Source organism: Dreissena polymorpha, chromosome 3 (genome assembly GCF_020536995.1).
Source record: "Dreissena polymorpha isolate Duluth1 chromosome 3, UMN_Dpol_1.0, whole genome shotgun sequence".
In the NCBI taxonomy this organism is placed as follows: domain Eukaryota; kingdom Metazoa; phylum Mollusca; class Bivalvia; order Myida; family Dreissenidae; genus Dreissena; species Dreissena polymorpha.
The window spans coordinates 40,011,808-40,032,652 of NC_068357.1; the positions used below are offsets into that span (position 1 = coordinate 40,011,808).

Consider the following 20,845-nt stretch of genomic DNA (forward strand, 5'->3'; position numbering starts at 1 on the left):
GTGTTGAAAAGTTTTCGTTATTTTATTTTTCAACACTTTTGTTCCTGGTAAATCGATTAAATCCAATTAACACTAGTATAAAAATGTTTATTAACAAACATCATAGTTTTATATTATAATATGTATTGAAAATGTGGGTTGACATTTCAACAGATCAGGTATATACACAATAAACTTTACCTCACTCTATCACTATCAGACATCTTTTTTCTTCTTTTGGTCACTGACTTCTATTCTTGCCTGATTGTAAAGCTGACATAACGATCACAATTATCTGACAATAAAATCTTCAAATCACGGTTGCAATGGAAGGAATGATATAAGCATTATGTGTGTTAATTAGCAAGAAGATGATCGATAAAACAGGTTTAGCAATAAAGTGGGAATACAGCTTTTTATTAATTTTGTTAAACAGGACATCTTTGATATTCATATCTGTTCTAATTGCATTATTAGTGCGATTCTTTATGTGTACATGTATTCTTTCAAAAGCTACTAGATTTTGTGGTCTTGTATGGCTTGATGATTGTGGAAAAATCTTTTTTAAACCATAGTTGTGGAAATTTACCCCAAAACCTATTTATTAATGGTTAAATGTAAGCTGTTAATCCGCAATTAATTTTTGAAAGACATTACATAAGTGAAGGACAGTAATGCTTACTAATTCCTATTTATTCTTGACATAAAATAGATGCTTGGATTTTTGTCACATTACAGTATGTAGTTAAGCATTTTCATTATTTTAGTATTCAGTTTTCATTCTGGTAGTTTGCTTATAGTTTGTGAGTTTGTGTAAGTGGTGTTTACATTTCTGTTGGCTTGCTCAACCTGTCATCATTTTTCTGCATTCATTTTCTCTAGACATTTATCTATGTGTTGACAAGACATTATGAGAATAAAAATATTGACTATAAACTTGTTTGTCATTAATACTGCCATGACTGGCGGTGTAAGTTTGAATGGCCAGTTTCCAGTGATGCCATGCTGATTTAAGACTTCAATTTTAAGCATAACCAACTCGCACCGTTGATACACAATGTAGTAAAATACACTCATCAAAGTTACAGAGATGTTGGGTTTATTGTGAAATTCTATCAATTTTGGAGCAAATCAAAATGAACGTGAACCCGGTTGCTGATTCAAACTTAATAAATGCTAATTAATTAATTCACAGGCTTCAAACAAAACAAAATCTTTAAACAATTTAAAGAACATTTTGCCATTCAACAATCAATCAAATAATTATTAGGTAAAGAAGTAGATCTATAACAAACGATATATTCTTCATTTTGGCAAGAATTCAAGGAAATACATACCGGTAGAATTTTGTAACGCTTTAGAAAGACTGGGCCAAATGCATGTGTGAAAAGTATGGTTCCAGACTAGCCTTTGCAGAGGCTAGTCACAGACGACACCTTTATGAAATATTTCGCTGAATGGTCTGGAATTCATTTCTATAGGTAAATCCAGACTAGAAGGAATGCACAATTCCAGATAAACCTGAGAAAACTGCACAGCCTTATCTACACAAGCATTAATACAGGGCCCGTATTGACCAACCCAGTCTAAGACTTAAGAATAAAGAATAGACTTAGAACCTAGAAATAGAGCCTAGAAAAGTACTTCCAGCATTTGAATATCTACAGACTACCACTGATGATTATGTCATTTACAAAAGTTCTACATGAATAATGATGTAGATAGAGGTGGATAATGTTAAGTTTGACTCAAAATTTAAGATATTCTTTAATATTCTAATTTAAAGACTTTTCTTTATTCTAAGTCTTAAGTCTAAGAATTGTTTAGTGAATACCAGCTCAGGTTTTCCCATAGACTAAATAACTGACATTTATTTTTCATAAAAGGTGGTACACAGCATTTGTACTTTTTACACAAGAGGTCCTGAAAGACCAAAAGTGGCTCAAGTGAGATATGGAGGAATTGACCAGTTCTGTGCAGCAAAAGATATCATTAGAACGAAAGTTCTGACCATGCTTCATGCAGTACTATAAATGTAACTTTCACAGTGCTAACAAGGTTTGACTATAGGCATTTAAGGATTAATTCCCTGCGATGGTGGCCATGTTTTTCAAGCTACCGGAACCATTTTCGAACTTATCCAATATATCATTAGGACAAATCTTCTGACCATGTTTCATGAAGAATGGACTATAAATTTGACTATAAGAGTGTTAACAAGTTTTTATTATAGCCATTTAATGAAAAATGCCCTCCCCCCAGCAGTCATATTTTTCACCCAACTGGAACTATTTTAAAGCTTGTCCAAGATATCATTGAGACAATCATGAAGATCAGACAATAAATGTGGACTCTAGAGTGTTAATACGGTTTTACTTTAGACATATTTAGCCATATAAGGCAAAATGCCCCGCCCCCTGGTGGCCATGTTTTTCAAGCAACCATAACCATTTTCAAACTTGTCCATGATATCATTGTAACAATTCTTCTGACCAAGTTTCATGATGATCAGACAATAAATGTGCCCTCTAGAGTGTAAACAAGGTTTAACTATAGCTATATGAGGAAAAATGCCCCATCTCCTGTTGGCCATGTTTTTCAACCATCTGGAACATTTTTGAACTCGTCCAAGATATCAATGGGAAAAATCTTCTGACCAAATTTCATGAAGATCAGACAATAAATGTGGCCTCTAGAGTGTTAACAAGTCAAATGTTGACGCCGCACGATGCAGGGCAGACAAAAAGTTCACCATGAGCACATTGTGCTCAGGAGAGCTAAAATAGAATCAATTCTGTAGTGTGATGTGATTTACAATAATTTATAACAGTAAACACATCCAAAGTAGGACATTCAACCTACATGTATAATGAACAACACATGCTACCAATTAATGGACAAACCAACCGACAGGTTTAAACTCTAATTTACTAAACTGTTAAAGAGACCATCTACTGTCAAGTGTCGACTCCAGAGTTATGTCAGAAATATTTATGCACTCTGTAAGCTGTCAGTAATTGCCAGTTGTCAGTTTATGTTGAAAAGTGTGGGCATAAATTCTTTGTGAATCTTTTATAGTAAATCAAGTTTACTGTGCTCTACTTAATTGTGATCGCTTTAATAATGTTATGCAACCAAAATAGCCGAATAAATCAACTGTTCTAGAAAAATCTACAGATTCCTGCTTGAAATTACTCAAACATTTTAAGACAACTACTGTGCTCTCAGCCTGAAGCTGTGGTTCTCTCCCTTTGATATTTAAAGCCCCAGTTCACCAAAAATGAAAAACAATTTGCTAAAATGGCATCAGCTCATATAAAAGAAAAAGACGTCCATTCAACTAAGAGCTATTATGTTTATAAAAAAAATACAATTAAATATGTTTATGTTTGAAAGTGCTTGGTGCAAACAGAGTATAATTTCAGAATAACATACCGTAAGAACATTTAAAATGGAATGAACTAAACAATATTTGTAAGAGGTTCATGGTGAATATTGCACATCTCTAAATGGAAAAACATTACTCTTATATTATGTTTTTTGGCAACAATTAAACTAGTTACACGTATAACTTACTTATACATGTAATTCAATGCTTGAAAAAATAGCAATCACTGTTTTATTTTTCACTTGAAAATTTGCATGTTTATACATGTAATTATTTACTGCAACTAAAAATGGCAAAACAATATTATTTTATATATTATTCCATCTTTCTTTAACATGTTACAAATCATTTTCCATAAAATGAAAGAATAATTTTGCTAAAAACCTCCTTTCAAAACAAATTAGATTAAAGAAAAATAAACCAAACAAGAGTGTCCTTGTTACAAAGCTACGCTCGCTAGTTAACCAACAATTTTGGTCAAGATTTGACAAAATTGATATCTCTTATTTTACCGTTGACCTTCAATTTTGACATTGACCTTTTACACAGGGATTTGGTTAAAGTGTATTCCAAAAGGTATGCTTGTAGAGACTGCACAGTTAGAACACTGCACAGTTAGAACACATTCTTACTTGCTCAAGACTTTGTTTTGACCTTTGACCTTGACATGTGACATTAACTTGAGACCTAGTGACCTGTTTTACGCCCCTTACAATCTGTGTCATCATTCTGATCACTTGATGGCAAGTAATCTGAAAATCCATTAATGCTGGACAAAGTTGTGCTCCAGAAAAAGTGTCAAGTACAAATTTCTTAAATCTGACACATGACCTTGAATTGTGACACTGACCTAGGGATATGTTTTTTGCACACAAGATCGTCTCATCCAACAGATCACTTATGGAAAGTTATGACAAATATTTCCCACCTCCCGCCTTGGCTATTCCAATATGGTCATTTTTGTTAAAATAGATGCACACCAAAATGAAATGACTTTTAATAACAAAAATCTAAAGACATTTTAAAAGAATAAAATGATGCAACTATTAAAAGCATAAAATGCAGAATATCATTGACCCAATCAATTGAATCTAAAACACCGAGCACGGGTAGATCATGCAAAGCCAAACATGTCATTGAACCAGTTATTAAAAGCCTGCCAGCGTGTCATGTTATTTTCCTCCTGGTTACTTTGAAGCTCAGTTTCGGAAGCACTATTTCTCCCAGCCACTCTGAAGTATGAGTCGATATACCCCCTGCAAATGGGGCACCTGTCTAGAAGCTTGACACATGACCTGCACACACAGGCATGTCGGCATGGTAACAGCGTGTAAAACACTGGTAAAGTCTGACAAACACAGCAGCATCCACGTATATCACAGCTTTCGTCAGATTGTTGATAATCATCATTGTTTTGTTGATGGCCCTTACAGTCTTCTGAGTGTATGTTCAGATTTTCTTGTAGGTCTGTTTCATTGCCATCTTTGGGAGAAATTTCAGAAGACAAAGTCTGATTGTCAGCAGGAATGTTTGTCTCTTCATCATGGCTTACAAAGATAGGCTGCAAAATAAAATAAACAAGAGATGTGTTTGTCAGAAACACAATGCCCCCTACTTCGCCGCTTTGAAGCCATATATTTGACCTTTGACCTTGAAGGATGACCTTGACCTTTCACCACTCAAAATGTTCAGCTCCATGAGATACGCATGCATGCCAAATATCAAGTTGCTATCTTCAATATTGCAAAAGTTATGGGCAATGTTAAAGTTTTTGGACTGACGCACAGACTGACAGACAGTTCAACTGCTATATGCCACCCTTACAGGGTCATAAAAACTCAAAAATGTTGTTTTTTAGTTAACAGAATAACAAAGGGAGGTTATAGAAAAATATCTCACCTCCTACAAAAATGATCTTATCCAATTGGCTTAGATCGGTCACGTGCCCATGGTGTATTTTTCAGACACTCCGAGTAATTTCCATACCTGTCAAGGGTCTTAAGAGTGGCTGAGAGTGAGATCCCCCCCCTTAAATTTTGTGGATCCTAGATTGACTGTGGTGCGTTTTGGGGCTATTTCTTGAGCAAAATTAAGACTTTTTTTTCTAAAATTAGCCCTTTTTTGCTTGAAAAGTTACCATCTAAAAAAATATTTCAGTGAAAAATATAATGAAGAAAGACAGAACATGTCATTTTTAATGAAACACATATACTTATATGCTGACACTCAAAAACATGCTGACATTTTGCAGCCGATTTTTTGTTTACATAGACACCGGTGACGTGGTATTAAGGTTAGAAACCACTAAAACAGCCCGCCCGTCTCAGTAGTAATTATATGACATTTTGTGAAATCCAAACATGACTTTTTTTATTTTGTTGTTTTTGAAGAAATGCGTGAGAATTAACTAAGTCAGCGTGAGACCATTATTGCATGCCAAAAAAAAGTGAGACTCACGGCGAAACCGTGAGACTTGACAGGTATGAATTACCATAGACCCAGAGTAATTGAGTAGTCGGTTAAAATATAATCGTTACACAGTTAGAAACTGATCGTGTATGGGATATACACCCTTTGTACTTTCATACCATGCTCGAGCTTCGCTCTTGTATGGTATGAAATTACTGAGGGTGTATATCCCATACACCATCAGTTACTAACTGTGTAACTAATAATCCATACTTGCTTGGTAGCATTTAAATCAATTATATTTAGCTGGGCTTTTTATGCTCTAGATTAAAGTTTTGAAGCATATTCTTTATTTATCTGTGAATAAATATTTTTAAAATTAAACATAGATCTCAATGTGTATATGCAAACACTATGTATGCAAAGAGGCCAGAGGTGCAAAGGTGTGGGAGGGGGGACTGCAATATTGCTCCTGGCGTTTCCCTATTAGCCCCTACTAGTACCTGCAAGCTGATGATGCCATTCTGGTTTGTTTTCACAAACTGGTACACAATATGTGAGTCCAGACTGCACAGGGAGTCCTTGAGATGTATCACGGTGAGCTGCAGCATCTGGAATACAGCCAGGGGTCAGTAGGCATAATCCTCATAGGATTGGTCATAGTTTAAGATGCATGTACATTCTTGACTCAGTATATTTCCAATATACCACAGTGATCTTGAATTTATGCAATTATGTCACCAGAGGTTTTGTATAAACAACACTTCTTAAGAAAACTTTACTTCAGATTGTATGCAAGCATATGTTAGGTCAAGTCAGATGGATCACAAGTGGATTATAGTCAAGTGCCACAACATATGTGTACTTTATGAATCCAGTGTTAAACTATGAACATTTCAATCAGTAATGGAGTTTCAATGATTTAAACTTTAAACATAGTAAAAAATTCATCCAATCAAATGCTGTGTGACTTAAATATGATGACAGACAGACAAACAGACATGATTTACAAATAATGATAATGGGATTAAAGAAACAACACATTTATATTACTTTAATCTGGCTGACTTTATACAAAACCAACAATTAATTACTCTTGACAAATTCTAAAAAGGATCAAAATGTAAAAAGAATACAAAAAGTATTTTCCTGTATGCATGAAATTCTCTACTGAATCAGCACAACCCGCATTAAACCAGAAAAGCCTACAAGTAACTCGCCCTCTGTCACAGCTCAGATTTTATGCTGTTTGCTGCTTTAAGAAATGAAGCCTTTTGCACATGAATCCAGTAAAAGAGGTCTTTATTGCATAAGATTTTCTAACGGACCAATGTGTCAAAGTGCATATCTGAGTGTCAATAGGTTTAAAAGTTAAGCACTCACAATGGCTGTGGTATTCTGTGGAATGTCTGTGTCCTCTCGCAACATGACAATGACTGCTGGGTACATAGATCTTGGGGACTCCCCCAGGCGGTCCTCTACTAACTCACTGGGACAAATCAGGTGCCACTGAACCACATCATCAGCTGGGGCTAAGCTAAGATGATGTTAAGAAACGTTGGCGATATGTTAACCATTTTTTCTTACAGAGCTCCATGATTGAGCCCAGGCAATAATGGTTTCCATGAAAATTCTCATAAACAAGAGGCCTTAAGGCCCTTTGTCTCTCACCTGAGACATACAGAAACTCACTTGTTATGTGTAGATTTTGTGATGTTCAAGTATTCACTAGTTGTTTTTTTTACTCTGTGGTCTATGACAATATTAAGCAAATTTAAGTGTTAACTATACACATAATTATACAAAAATAACTTCAAATAAAAAGTTACCCTTATTTTGGGGCTAATTTTGAACCCAGGGGTATGATTTGAACAAACCTAATAGAAGACCAAAGTACAAAAACACATTATAATATCAAATCCTGCAAAATAACCATTTAAAGTAAATTAAATTGAAGATAATGTGAAAATAAAAAGTGATCCTTAGCAAATTTTGAGTAGTATATACAAAAACAAACATATTAGGAAACCAAGAATACCAGCAGGAAGTGCCATTTTTTACCAAAAATGGATTATTTGAAGACCATCATCATCGTTACACAAAAAGTATTAAATCACTGACCCTTCCAGTGTCACAAAGGAAGATATTTAAAACAATTTGCTATTTATGTCTGTGTAAATCATGTGACCCCTTGCACATAGAAAATTTTGATCAAAGAGGCATGATTTCAACACACTCAGTAGAGAACTACAAAATGACATTACAAACCAAATACAAGAGTGCCAAACTGTCACAAGATACGCCCGTTCAAAGGCTTTGGACACCATGCTCAATGCTTGAAATGCACTAAGTGACCTCGAGACCTAGTAAATGACCTGGCATGACCCATATTTGAACTTGACCTAGATATCATTTAGACGTAACATCTGACTATATTCGGTGAAGATCAGATGAAAACTACTTCAATTAGAGAGCAGACACCATACTATATGCTTGAAATGCACTAAGTGACATCGTGACCTCGTTTTAGACCCGGCATGACCCATATTTAAACTTGACCTACAAATTATCTAGACACAACTTCTGACCAAATTAAGTGAAGATCTGATGAAAACTACTTCAATTAGAGAGCGGACACCATGCTTTGTGCTTGAAATGCACTAAGTGACCTCATGACCTCCTTTTTGACCCTGCATGACCCATATTTTAACTTGACCTACATATCATCTAGACACAGCTTCTGACCAAATAAGGTGAAGATCGGATGAAAACTACTTCAATTAGAGAGCGGATACCATGCTAAATGCTTGAAATGCACTAAGTGACCTCATGACCTCGTTTTTGACCCTGCATGACCCATATTTTAACTTGACCTACATATCATCTAGACACAAATTCTGACCAAATTAGGTGAATATCAGATGAAAACTACTTCAATTAGAGAGCAGACACCATGCTCAATGCTTGAAAAGCACTAAGTAACCTTGTGACCTAGTTTTAGACCCGGCATGACCCATATTTCAACCTGACCTACATATCATCTAGACACAACTTCTGACCAATTTTGGTGAAGATCCGTTGAAAACTATTTGAATTAGAGAGCGTACACTGCTATGGACGCCGCCCGCCAAGGGTGAAACTATAATACGTCCCGTTTTTAAAACCGGGCGTATAATAAGAGCCCTGAACTTTTTTCTCTTCAATTCAATGGACCGGAACAATATGAACAACTTTGAAAGAAGGGGAAACCAAGGATCATTCCTTGGAAGTTTTATTAAAATCTGGACCGCTGTTCAGGAGAATAAGTCATTATAAGAAAAAATAGATAAAGGATGGACAGACACATGAACAGACTGATTGACGACAAACAACACAATATCTTAAAGCTCCCCATAAGCACTACTTGCTCAGTTTGGTAAAAGGTAACACAAAATTCAAATTGCAATTTAAATTAAATAGAGCCTGCAGTACAAGAACCTGTTCTAGTGTTAAACTACTGTATCAGATAAAAACAAGAGATGTGTTTGTCAGAAACACAATGCCCCCTACTGCGCCGCTTTAATACATGTTTTTTACCTTTGACCTTGGAGGATGACCTTGACCTTTCACCAATCAAAATGTGCAGCTCCATGAGATACACATGCATGCCAAATATCAAGTTGCTATGAGAAGGGACATAGAAGTTATGAGCATCTTTTGAAACCTAAATGCAAAACTTAATGCAAAGTGTGACGGAAGGACACTGGACGGACAGTCCGATCACTAAATGCCCTCCTTTGGGGGCATAAAAATATTACACAGATACAAGTTTTACTGCCAAATCTTTATAAGTTTATAGCAAGTACAGACAAAGTAAATTTGAAAGTTTTCTACAACCATTGGCAGGGTTGCCACCAATTTGATGAGATAAAATTCCCTGACTTTTCCCTGACTTTTCCCTGACCAAATCTTGGTTTTCACTGACTAATTTTGCGACATATTTGGCCTCCTTCTCCCCATACAGCCAACCAAATCCACCCATTTAATGTTTATTTTATTCTTCAACATAAAATATTTAACAAATAACAAAGCAGTACTATGTGCACACTAAACTATGCATGATGCAAGGCTATATCATGGTAAATACCACAAAACCAAAGATAAAAAAGTTATGCTTGTACAACCACCACATAATATGATTATGTCTCAAAATTTATGAACAAAACATACTTCTATAGGTAGATACATGTGATGTTAGTAATGGCAATACAGTAGTTGCTTGTTTTCCCATGTTTCCTAGCATAAAGGAACCACCACCACATATAAGACAGCTTGCTTTGTTTTCACTTTTAGAGTTTTTGCCAACCAACCCATGATGAAAATTCAGGGTCTTTGAGCCAACAATCATTAAATAATGTCTGTTTACTCATGCTGGTAATATGTCTATCTATGTGTACATTTTATATTAAATCTAAAATTAGAAGAGAAAAACAATTAGTGATCTGTGATATATGGTAGGTTAATTCAGGAAAATCATGCAGTTAGGAGCTGAAGCAGGTCATCTTGATAACTGAAATAAATAAGCAAAGTTAGTATAGCTCTTTCATGCTGTCATCTCTAATGAATCAGCTCTGGGGTCAAGGATTGCAAAGCCTTTCAGGATACAAAAATAAATCAAAGATAAAAAAAATAGATAAATTTACATTTTTGAACATACTTTACAATGGTTAATGTTTTATGTACATAGAAATAGTCAAAACATTTCAAATAAACAAGAGATGTGTTTGTCAGAAACACTATGCCCCCTAATATAATACAAATATTACTTCTATTGTGAAAATGATCTGTAACTGCCAAATGATAAATATAAATTATCTCTCTTTAAAATGTATTACCTTCCTTGGATTTGTTTTTTTTTACCTTGAAGGATGACCTTGACCTTTCACCACTCAAAATGTCCAGCTCCATGCGATACACATGCATGCCAAATATCAAGTTGCTATCTTCAATATTTCAAAAGTTATGGCCAATGTTAAAGTTTTCGGACCGACGGACAGACTGACTGACGGACAGTTCAACTGCTATATGTGACCCTACAGGGAGCATAAAAATATACTGGTGAATCTACAAAAACAAATGATATCTTAAGACTGCCAGAACCACTAAATATCTTATGAATTGAACCAAAATTTTATTTTTCCCTGACTTTTCTGAAATTTCATTTTTCACTGACCATTTTTTTAAATTCCCTGACTTCACTGACCTTGAAAAAAAATCAAATTTCCCTGACTTTTCAAGTTAAGTGGCAACCCTGAATGGAAGATCTTAACAGGAATATTTTCATACATTTCAGCTCCTTCTTTGTGAACAAAATGTCCCTCAAATGTTTCCCCTGACTGAAGACGCGAGGCTATCTTGCCAGCAGGACGGTTCAGCTCTAGTTGGAAGGCCTGGATATTGACACCCCAAAACACTGCAACCTTGGTCTCAGTGGAGACGGACACAGCGATGTGGAGACCCGCTGTTATAGAAATTAGAAACAAAACATATTACATTAAGAAATCATCAGGAATGGTAAAAATACTCATTTTATTTCAGCCAAATATCATGCTTAGCGTGTTGGACCCTTGGTCATTTTGTCTTAAAGTGCCAGGACAGGTACTCTATGAGTACTTTCACATATAAATAGCTTTTAAAAAGCTTTTTAAATACTATTGTAAATGCAAACATGCAAAAAATGTATATTGAAATACAAAGTTATCTCTATAAATTTTTTATTCGTGAAATCTTCAAATTATCCGCCAAAATTGTGCAAAAATCTGACCAGATAACGACGATATCTCTTTCTGGTTGATTTGCACAGAAAACGGATTGTGGAGCACAGACATCTGTTTCTCTTGCACAACGTTGTAATGTGTTGCACTGCTGCTCATAAAGTGCTCGCCATTCAGTCTGGAATCAGAATGATTATAAAATGTCAATTGTGCATTGGTTTGGACATTATTGTGTCTGCCTTGCAATCATGAGGATTTTGGTTCAATACATATTCAGGTAGCATTCAAGTACTGGTTCTTCCCAAGAAACAGACTAACGTGTGCCCGACTCTTTATTTATTTATATTTTTTGGAAACTTTCCAATCAGAATTTTTTGCTGTCATTTAGGGAAAATCTATATTTTTTGACATTGGGAATCGGGCTTCATTTTAGCGCAAAATTCGGCCAAAAGATACTTGGTGCTGGAAAAAACACAGCATGTTAACAAATAAAATTTGCAAAAACATATTGTATTTATATATATTTTTACAGATAATTAAAATTTAAACAGTGTTAAATAATAATGTCTTTATAACAAGAGCACCGCATAACGGGTTGCACACTCGGCTGCAAAAGCTTGTCAGAATATTTTTTTTTTAGAGGTCACAGTGACCTTGACCTTTGACCTAGTGACCCAAAAATGGGTGTGGCATGTAGAACTAATCAAGGTGCAACTACATATGAAGTTTCAAAGTTGTAGGTGGAAGCACTTTTATTTTAGAGCCAATGTTAAGGTTTTAGCACGACGTCTACGGTGGACGGTGGACGTCGGACGAGCTGGCTATGACAATAGCTTGGGTTTTCTCCGAAAACAGCCTCCCTAAAAATATGTTATTATGTTACCATACTTTTGTAATTACTTAAATGAGAAGAAAAGTTCAATTTCATGCTAAATCTTTTTCATGATATATCAAAACTATTTAATGAAAGTCAATAATAATGACATTATTCATTGTTAACTGCAAACTTATGTGATGAGTAAATCAATAATAAATAGGAATGAGTCCAGCAAGAACCAGACTGAGAGCACAGCATTCTCACAATATTATTTTATGTGTGATGTATAACAGAAGATCCCTGCAATAGGGAACTAACATACTTTGTGCCCTGTTTATAAGTTTTGATAATTCTAAAGGGTTTCAGTAGTACAGAGTACCTGGCATTATGTTTAAACGTAAATTTAAGGAGTATATAGTGTTTGTTATTAAGAACCAACACCCTGGATTGCTGTGATGGTACCGATTAATTATAGTGTTCTGGCGGCTGTCTGTTCATAACCAGGTAAACTTTTCCTTACTAGATACTCATATATAAATTGCTAGACTACTTGATTAAATGTGAGTCAACTCGTACCTAAGTCGAAGCGTATCCTAGTCAATTCCTACCCGACTTGGTTAACTCGTAGTTTGGTCATCTTTCAGATTGGTCAACTTGTACCTATTTAATTTTTGTTCTTTATGAAAAAAATATTGCGATGACCAGTGGTTGCATACTTTAGATGTTTTTATGTTTATTGCAGCTACGAGTTGACCAATAAAGTTATATTTTGGCATAGACTAACATAACAGGTTGTCTTTAGGATTAAGTAAGATTACATTAACTAAAATGAAAACAAAAACCGCCAGTAACGTTATGATTTATTTTTCATTATTAAATTCTAGTAAAACATAACACACAAAATACATACAAAATACTTATATATTAACAAATTTTGCATCAAATTATGGTTTGTCTGAAAATTGAGTAGTCCATGTTTAATCAATTAATCAACACCTAAAATACTTATTAACACCAACGTGACACGGGTCGTTAATATCGTAATTTACCTAATCTGCACCTTTGTTAGATGTTGATTAACACATTCCTTGACGCAGGTCGTTAATATCTAAATTGATTTAATCTGCACATGTGTAAAAATAAACAAGAGGGCCTGAAAGGCCAAAAGTCGCTCACCTGAGATAACAAGATATTATTGGGACAAATCTTCTGACCAAGTTTCACGAAGATTGGAAAATAAATGTGGCCTCTAGAGTGTTAACAAGGTTTTACTATAGCCATATAAGGAAAAATGCCCCGCCCCCTGGCAGCCATGTTTTTCAACCAACCGGCATCATTTTTTAACTCATCCAAGATATTATCGGGATGAATCTTCTGACCGAGTTTCATGAAGATGGGACTGTAAATGTGGCCTCTAGAGTGTTAACAAGATTTTACTATAGCCATATAAGAGAAAAATGCCCCGCCCCTTGGAAGCCATTTTTTTCAAGCAAACATAATTATTTTCGAACTCATCCAAGATATCATTGAGACCAATCTTCTGACCGAGTTTCATGAAGATTGGACAATAAATGTGGCCTCTAGAGTGTTAACAAGGTTTTACTATAGCAATATACATGTATAGCCATATAAAGAAAAATGCCCGGCCCCTGGTGGCCATGTTTTTAAAGCAACCAAAACCATTTTCGAACTCATCCAAGATATCATTGGGACAAATCTTCTGACCAAGTTTCATGATGATCGGAAAATAAATGTGACCTCTAGAGTGTTAACAAGGTTTTACTATAGCCATATTAGGAAAATAGATCCGCCCCCGTGGTGGCCATGTTTTTCAACCAACCGGCATCATTTTTCAACTCGTCCAAGATATTATTGGGATGAATCTTCTGACCGAGTTTCATGAAGATCGGACTATCAATGTGGCCTCTAGAGTGTTAACAAGATTTAACTATAGCCTTATCATATAGCCATATTAGGAAAAATGCCCCGCCCCTTGGCAGCCATGTTTTTCAAGCAAACGTAACCATTTTCGAACTTATCCAAGATATTATTAAGACAAATCTTCTGACCATATAACATCAAGATTGGACCATAAATGTGGCCTCTAGAGTGTTAACAAGGTTTTACTATAGCCATATTAGGAAAAATGCCCCGCCCCCTGGCGGCCATGTTTTTCAACCAACTGGCATCATTTTCGAACTCGTCCAAGATATTATTGGGATGAATCTTCTGACCAAGTTTCATGAAGATTTGACAATAAATGTGGCCTCTAGAGTGTTAACAAGATTTTACTATAGCCAAATATAGCCATATTAGGAAAAATCCCCCGCCCCTTGGCAGCCATGTTTTTCAAGCAAAGGTTACCATTTTTTAACTCATCCAAGATATCAGTGGGACAAATCTTCTGAGCAAGTTTCATGAAGATCTGAAAATAAATGTGGCCTCTAGAGTGTTAACAAGGTTTTACTATAGCCATATAAGGAAAAATGCCACGCTCCCTGGCGGCCATGTTTTTCAACCAACCGGCATCATTTTCAAACTCGTCCAAGATATTATTGGGATGAATCTTCTGACTAAGTTTTATAAAGATCAGACAATAAATGTGGCCTCTAAAGTGTTAACAAGATTTTACTATAGCCATATATAGCCATTTAAGGAAAAATGCCCTGCCCCTTGCCAGCCATGTTTTTCAAGCAAACGTAACCATTTTCGAACTCATCCAAGATATCATTGAAACCAATCTTCTGACCAAATTTCATGAAGATTTGACAATACATGTGGCCTCTAGAGAGTTAACAAGGCAAATGTTGACGCCGCACAACGGACAACAGACAAAAGGCGATCACAAAAGCTAACCATGAGAGCGTTGTGCTCAGGTGAGCTAAAAACACCGTTGAATCCATACAGACTAACCAATCAATTTAAAAAGATTTAGATTATTGTGTAAAAACAAACGGATTTAACTAGTATTTAGATGTTTTAGCATTCTTTCATAAAATAATAAGATTTTATTTCACACATATATTATACTTTTTTATATAAGAACACAAACTTGTTCACACAGTTCAACACAAACAACTGCTATCACATTGTCTAATTACTCGGGGTCTGTACATAACACTCACAACTGGCTAATACAGGCAGCTGAAGCAGACCTGTGGAGGTGAGGTTGGCCTCTCTGTGGCGCATCCACAGGGCGAAAGTCTTCCCCTGACAAGTTGCGTATCTGGCTCTCTGATATCGGACGAGTTTCAGATCAGACTTGAGCTCCGCGTTTCTGGCAGCGGTGACGGCCTCATCATGCAGTAGCTTCGCCAGAACGGCGGCAGCTGTTGTTGGCCTTTTGGTTGAGGTGTTGGTGCCACCCTGAAAATAGTAATTGAAGCTGGTTGGTTGCGCAATGACGGATTCATCTCTTATATTTTACAACGTCAGTTTATATCCATCTGTTAATTCAAAATCTGCTGTAATTTTGTATTGAATTTAATCATTAACAATAAAATACTTGACATTTATATTTACCTTTAACAGCATTCTTTGTACGGACAGAGCATCCGTACACAGACCAACTGTGCACAGGCCACACATCCGACTCGATCCAAGTTCGACGAACATACTCCATGAGTAGCAAAATGTATAAAAGTGAGAAAAACATACTCATTTAGGTACCAAATAAAGGCAAAATTTAATTATCATTTAAAGTCTTTTAAGTTCTGTTAAATTAAAAAACATTATAAAAGATAGTCAAATAATAAGATAATTAATTGTGATTAACTGTAATTAGAAAACCGTTAATTAAAATTAATATTTTACTTCAAAGTGGATCATATCTTTAATTAGTTATGTCTTCATGCGGTGTTTTCAATTAAACGCGTCATCAAAGAAAATGCCAACAACTACGGCACGTGTCATTTTAGATGCACGACAAACAATTTGTTTCACAATTCGCCGACGGTCCTGTTGTCATAAAGGTGTTATTAGTCAACATGTAATCAAATAAAACGCCGAAAATTACAGCACATGTAAGTAATAGGCAAGACAAACATGTCGTTTATAATTATAAATGTGTGAATAATAATGAACTTGTCTACTTTTGAAAAAAAATCACAAACAAGAGCTGTGTTCGTAAAACACAATGCCCCCTACTGAGCCCCTTTGAAGCCATATATTTTACCTTTGACCTTGAAGGATGACCTTGACTTTTCACCACTCAAAATGTGCAGCTCCATGAGATACGCATGCATGCCAAATATGGAGTTGCTATCTTCAATATTGCAAAATTTTACTTTTGACCTTGACCTTGAAGGATGACCTTGACCTTTCACCACTCAAAATGTGCAGCTCCATGAGATACGCATGCATGCCAAATATTGAGTAGCTATGCATGCCATATATCGAGTTGCTATTTTCAATATTTCAAACTTTGACCTTTGACCTTGACTTTGAAGGATGACCTTGACTTTTACCACTCAAATGTGCAGCTCCATGAGATATGCATGAATGCCAAATATCAAGTTGCTATCTTCAATATTGCAAAATTTGACCTTTGACCTTGACGGATAACCTTGACCTTTCACCACTCAAAATGTGCAGCTCCATGAGATACACATGCATGCCAAATATCAAGTTACTATCTTCAATATTGCAAAATTTGACCTTTGACCTTGAACCATAACCTTAACCATTCACCACTCAAAATGTGCAGCTCCATGAAATACACATGCATGCCAAATATCACGTTGCTATCTTCAATATTGCAACAGTTATGGGCAATGTTAAAGTTTCAGGCAGACGGACAGACAGACGGATAGACTGACTGACGAACAGACAGACAGACAGTTCAAAAACTATATGCCACCCTTCAGGGGCATAAAAAAGTTATGGCAAAAGTTAAAGTTTTCGGAAGGACAGACATATGCCATATATTTGACCTTTTACCTTGAAGGATGACCATGACCTTTCACCTTTCAAAATGTGCAACACCATGAGATACACATGCATGCCAAATATCAAGTTGCTATCTTCAATATTGAAAAAGTGATGGCCAATGTTAAAAGTTTTCGGACGGACGGACAGACGCCATTTATTTGACATTTGACCTTGAAGGATAACCTTGACCTACTTTTTTCACCACTCAAAATGTGCAGCTCCATGAGATGCACATGAATTCCAAATATTAAGTTGCTATGTTCAATATTGAAAAGCATAAAAAGCAAGATTTTTTTTTCAACCTACAGCATTTTTTCCCCCAAAGGGGAAAGTTACCTGTACCCCTACAATTGGGAATTTTTCGAGTAGTAAAATCTTCAAAATTGGGGGAAAAAAATGAGTCGCAAAATCAATGAATTGGGAAAAATTTTAGTCACAAAATTGATGAATTGGGAATCTTTAAAATGCATCTTATCTATCATTAGGGGCTATATTCTGCACCACAAAGCATTTTAAGCTATAGGTTTTAACGGAAAAACTACTAGTGATGATATTTTGACAGTCATTATATCATGTCATGTGAAAATTGTGTTATTGACACTTCAGTAGGAATGTGCCTGTCAATGGAATAAAATCATCTTCTAGTGATAGGCATAATTTCTGAGGTTGCATAAAAACATATTAATAATTTTGTTAAAGCCCTTAAAAGTCTCACAAGCCCTGAAATGTTTATGCGAGTTGAATTAAAAACTTAAAAAACAAAAACAACAACAATGGAACTTGGACTGGTTTGAAATCTTTCAACAATAGACAGTGAGAATAGCCACACATAACCAAAATGAGTTTTTAGAGTGGAATGCTTTAACAACTATTTTCAAAGGTAAGTCTTATATTTTGTTTTGATTTTTTTCGGCGTAAGCTGTCTTAAGCCAGCTTTTCACCTCTCCTGACCTTTGTAAGTGTCCAATAAAATTCAAATAAAATTTCCCGCGGCTAGGTACGAATGAATACACTTCATTTATTCCATTGGCTGATTTGAGTATTCCACCAGAACATTGGAAACATATCCGCGTCTTTGTAACACTGTTTTACTGCATGAAACAATTTTATTTCTAATGAAAAGGCTTGATAGATAGAACAGTTTTACACTCAATTCTCGACATCAATACAGTTTGTGCGTACACCTTTTATTTTCAGAGAATTACCAGCGCAACGCGTTTATATTTAAAGGCTATGTTCTCATATTTAGTACTTACTTCCATATTCTTGTCAACATGTTAACATGTAAAAGTATAAAGAGCAGTGGAAGCGAGGCCTCACTTTAATACATTGCATTTCAACCCGGGTCATTTCGCGGCCAGTGTATGAATGTCAGAGTTTATATACAGGTCATCACCGGAGTTCGCGGCCAGTAAAATAATAGTTATATAATAAATACGCTATCCGTGAACTAGGTGACCTGGACTTTTCTTTAGACCAGAAATATATAGATTCTTAATGTGTTTTTAACAATACAATGATAAATATTATTTTTGATTATTATTCCACCATATTGACCAATGTATTAAGCATGAGCGCGATGATTATCGATACTGTTAATAATCGAATCGAATAGCAATGCCCGAAAAACCATTAAAACAGGTTTGTTCGAAGAACGCGCCTATAAATACGAATACTCCTCGTGTGGCCGGTTGACTCGTATGTTTTAATTTCACTTCCATTCTTCTTTTGGTTTTCTGTTTTGTATCTATAGGTTTATGACCAGCAATATGTAATAATGTAAAATAAGCCGCGAAAACTCCGCGTAACATCCAGTACTGCGTGTGATGCAGCTAAGAACTGTACAGAAAAAAGACATTCGCTATCCTTGATCTCATTCATTGAACTATCAACGCCGTATATCTTTTTTAAAGATATTTCTTGTTTCAAATCATCAAATAAAATCTTTAGATCATCTGCCATAAAATGCTAATGTATATGTTGTAAATAACTATAGTATTTTAAACACATGTCTCATTATTTTTTATTTTATGTTAAACTTTTATTTGTTTACATCCGTATCCAAATAGTTTCTGTCCAAATTTGGCACTTAAAAGACTATCAGTGGTTTTTTTCACCATTCTGGGAATGGGGCCGGGTCCTTTGGATTGGGAAAATTCGCGGCATTTTGAATAAAATTGGGAAATTAGTGTTGTTGATGTTTTGCTAACAAATGCTTCAAAATTGAGGATACATTTGTGTCCAGTATTATATTTACTAAGGTTAATCTTAAATGGATGGTGGGAGTTGAACAAGATATTGAGAAAAAAAAATAATTTTTTTTTGCTTTTATTTTGTAACCTTCTATTGGGAATTTTTAGCTCCCTTTTGGGGAAAAATATATACTTTTTCCCATTGGGAATGGGTCCTGTTACCGGACCTGATTTTGAATGAAAAAAACAAACTGACTATGCATAGATCTTAAGTAATATGAGCATATAACTCAATACGGTTACATTTTTTTTTAATGTCAACAAAAATTAGTGTTGAGAATGTTTATTGATGTAAGGAAGACTGATCTTTACGATGGAATTATTTCACTGGAAAAATCTATCAATCGTCGTTATGTAATCCAATCACCTTTTACAAAACAGTTAGAGTTGCGCCCTTTTGAAAAGTTTAGTTTACTTTCTACGCAATGATGTTTGGCGAAAATAAATGGCCGAAAATTAAAGGCTTGACGATTTCAAAAGATATTTCCAGCGAACATAAAAAGGCACTGGCGATTGGGAAGGGCACCTAGGATCGTTGGGAGTAGTAGGTATGGAGATTGGGAAAGGTCCGATGCTAAAATTGGGAAGCCTCCGGTAGGCTTTGGGAAAGGTACCATTCCTCGGTACTAGTTAAAGATGGAAACAAAACGCTGACCTATATTCATGTCAAAAACATTAAAAAACAACATATTTCATGTCTTTGATATATATTAATAATTTTTAGGAGGGTACGTGTTGACCAGATCGGGTACGAGTTGACAAGTGAGGGATCATGTTGACCAAAAATCGGGTACCTACGAGTTAACCAAATCAGGTACGAGTTGACCAAAGGTACGTGTTGACTTAGGTACGAGTTGACTAGCTTCTACTTGATTTACAACGAATCTTCAACCTCCATACATTTAAAAATATAACTCAATATATATTATGAAAATCCTGACCGATTTGATGGTTCGGGCAGACTAAATGAAGGGAGAATTGCAACTTTCAGCTGAGCTTATGTTTCACTGTCGGTTTATTCGGATAGACCACAGCTGTCAAATCAAATAAAATGCGTACTCGACAAATTTTTTGCTATACCATTATAACCATACCTTAAAATAAAGACAACCATGACACAAAAGCACAAAATTACACTCAAAATTGAATAAAAGTTCGAGTAGTTGGCGAACCAACTTAAGGTCAAGGAAATTTCGTCTTTCATGTTTACATTTTATTCCCATCCCACAAACGCTTGACAATCGTGTCGCAAACGTCTGACCTACTTCTGCCCACCCAAAAGCGCCATCGCTATTGGATGTTTATCATTACGAAATCT

General features: G+C 35.4%; 1 protein-coding gene across 4 annotated transcripts; it reads right to left on the reverse strand.

Moving 5' to 3' along the window:
* Positions 1–554: 554 nt before the first annotated feature.
* Positions 555–20,824, reverse strand: LOC127873783 (cell growth regulator with RING finger domain protein 1-like). Of its 4 annotated transcripts, none has more exons than XM_052417770.1 (7): positions 15,869–16,004; positions 15,502–15,712; positions 11,580–11,707; positions 11,102–11,276; positions 7,160–7,313; positions 6,280–6,387; positions 555–4,928 (listed from the first exon to the last, which is right to left on the reverse strand). In XM_052417770.1, the coding sequence occupies exons 3-7, from the start codon at positions 11,686–11,688 to the stop codon at positions 4,482–4,484; spliced, it is 993 nt and encodes a 330-aa protein (XP_052273730.1). In that variant the 5' UTR covers positions 11,689–11,707; positions 15,502–15,712; positions 15,869–16,004; the 3' UTR covers positions 555–4,481. The 4 variants fall into 4 exon arrangements, with proteins under 4 accessions (XP_052273730.1, XP_052273729.1, XP_052273728.1 ...); XM_052417769.1 differs by having other exon boundaries at positions 15,472–15,712; XM_052417768.1 differs by lacking the exons at positions 15,502–15,712; positions 15,869–16,004 and adding an exon at positions 20,738–20,824.
* Between the last annotated feature and the right edge of the window lie 21 nt (positions 20,825–20,845).